At 27.2% G+C, this 2,095-nt stretch overlaps 2 protein-coding genes across 2 annotated transcripts in view, besides 2 other annotated features; one reads left to right on the top strand and one right to left on the bottom strand.

Moving 5' to 3' along the window:
• The window catches only part of EDI_164160 (uncharacterized protein), a gene marked incomplete at both ends in the record, with an annotated part of 636 nt that extends 603 nt beyond the window's left edge, over window positions 1-33 (top strand). Inside the window, one exon of the mRNA XM_001733488.1 lies at window positions 1-33. This exon is cut by the window's left edge and continues 603 nt beyond it. Within this exon, the coding sequence (XP_001733540.1) occupies window positions 1-33 (33 nt within the window).
• Window positions 34-354: 321 nt separating this feature from the next.
• Window positions 355-447: a sequence feature (AT_rich).
• Window positions 448-617: 170 nt separating this feature from the next.
• Window positions 618-640: a sequence feature (AT_rich).
• Window positions 641-987: 347 nt separating this feature from the next.
• EDI_164050 (ATP-binding cassette transporter, putative) overlaps window positions 988-2,095 on the bottom strand; it is a gene marked incomplete at both ends in the record, with an annotated part of 2,652 nt that continues 1,544 nt past the window's right edge. The window contains one exon of the mRNA XM_001733487.1: window positions 988-2,095. This exon is cut by the window's right edge and continues 1,544 nt beyond it. Within this exon, the coding sequence (XP_001733539.1) occupies window positions 988-2,095 (1,108 nt within the window).

Genomic DNA, 2,095 nt, shown 5'->3' with positions numbered 1-2,095 from the left:
AAACATGTGGAGGTAATTGGGATATCAATTTAAAGAGGGGAGTTCTTGGATGGGGAAGAAAGATTATGAAAAAAGAAAAGATTAAAGGATATATTGGAGAATGGAAAGAGATGGAATTGATATTAACAAATGATTTAATGATAATTATATACCAAAAACAGATTGAGTACATAAGTCTTTATATTGATTGTAATATCATTGAATACGATATTGATAATGATGTGTATCAACTTGAAGATAAAGAACAAGGAATTTACTATATCAAAGACAATGAAATAAAAAACTTAAAAGAAGATATTAATTCCTATCTAAGAATAACAGATGATATTTATCAATTCCCAGCTACTCCAAATGATATTTTTTAATTAATTTTTATCATATAATTTCATTATAAATGAGTTTTTTTTAAACACATAAATATTATTATATTATTTTAATCAAAAATATGTAATCATATTCCTTTTTATCATTCCATTTAACTTATATTTTGTTATTTTTAATATTTTCCTCTTATTTATAATGACTAGTCATAATAAATACAGAAGTTGAAATAATTATATGGAACTTACTCACTAATTTATGCCATTCTTTCTAATTTCCAATATTTGTACTTGAAGAAATTAATTAAATAAAATTATTTCCACCCTACCAAGAAACCAACAAAAACACATCTTTCTCTTATTACTTTTTTGTTTTATTTTGTCATTATTTGTAAACATTTTAATAAAATCAGTATTTAAAATAAACGAATAAATAATAATTTAGAAATTTACATTCTTAATTATCATAAACCTTTAATTAAAACAAAATCAATCAAGTTATTTTGATGAAGAACTCTTACTATCTTTACTTACTGATTCATTCTCATCATTTATAGGATGTGGTAATGGACTTACTGTTGGTGTATTTAAATTGAGTAATGGTGATTTAGCTTTGTTGCTCACTGTTCCATCAAGTGGCATTGGACTTGCAGATGGTGTGTTTAAATTAATCAACTCTTTTGGTTTTTTCAGTAGATTCTGATGATTTATCATCTTGTTTTTTCTTTTTCTCATCTTCAGCTTTTAATGTTTCAGCAATAGATGCTTCTCCTTTTGCTAATCGTTTAAGCTCTTCAGCACATCCTGATTGTTGGACCAAATTATTGAATATTGTTGTTTCTTGCTCAATTAAATTAATTGGAGTATCCATTTCCATTAAATGACCATCATCAAATACCATAACTCGATTAGAATCCATAATTGAATGTAATCTATGTGCAATTGTTAATGTCGTGCAGTTTTTAAAATTCTTTCTAACCATTTCTTGAATCATGATATCTGTTTGAATATCAATTGATGCTGTTGTTTTATCCATAATTAATATTTTAGCTCCTTTTAATAATGCTCTTGCCATACAAATCATTTGACGTTCTCCAAGTGAGAAGTTTTCTCCATTTTCTGTAACTACATAATCTAATTCTTTATTTACATTAACCAATTCCAATACATGTTTCATTTCTTCATCACTCTTTTGGAATGTAGGATCAAGATTTTCTCTAATTGTACTACTAAACATTGTTGCTTCTTGTGGTAAAATACACATTCTTGATCTTAGTGTATGCATAGGAATTGTTGTTGTATCAATACCATCAACAAGAATTGACCCACCTGCAGGTTCTTCGATTCTAAACAATCCTGCCATCATTGTTGATTTTCCACTTCCTGTTCTTCCTACAATACCTATTTTTTCTTTGTCATTAATAATGGCATCTACTCCTTTTAAAACTAATGGTAATCCTTCACGATATCTAAATTGATATCCCTTTAATTCAATCTTTCCTTCTTTTGGCCAATCTTCTGGTATTTCTTGATACTTTCTTTTCTTCTCTTTTGTTTCTTCAACAGGAATATCTTTTAATACTAATACTCTTTCTACTGATTGCATGACAATATCCACTTCTAATATATTTTGTGAGAAATCTGTAATAAATCCTCCAAGAGTTGTAATATTCATCAATGTAACTCCTGCTACTCCTGATTCAATTCCTCCTTTAATTTTCAAAATAACAATAACCATAACTGTAATAATAGCAAGTCCAACACCTAACCAATCT

Source organism: Entamoeba dispar, genomic scaffold (genome assembly GCF_000209125.1).
Source record: "Entamoeba dispar SAW760 scf_1105229463361 genomic scaffold, whole genome shotgun sequence".
NCBI classification, from domain to species: domain Eukaryota; phylum Evosea; order Mastigamoebida; family Endamoebidae; genus Entamoeba; species Entamoeba dispar.
This window is presented reverse-complemented; position numbering and strand designations above follow the sequence as displayed.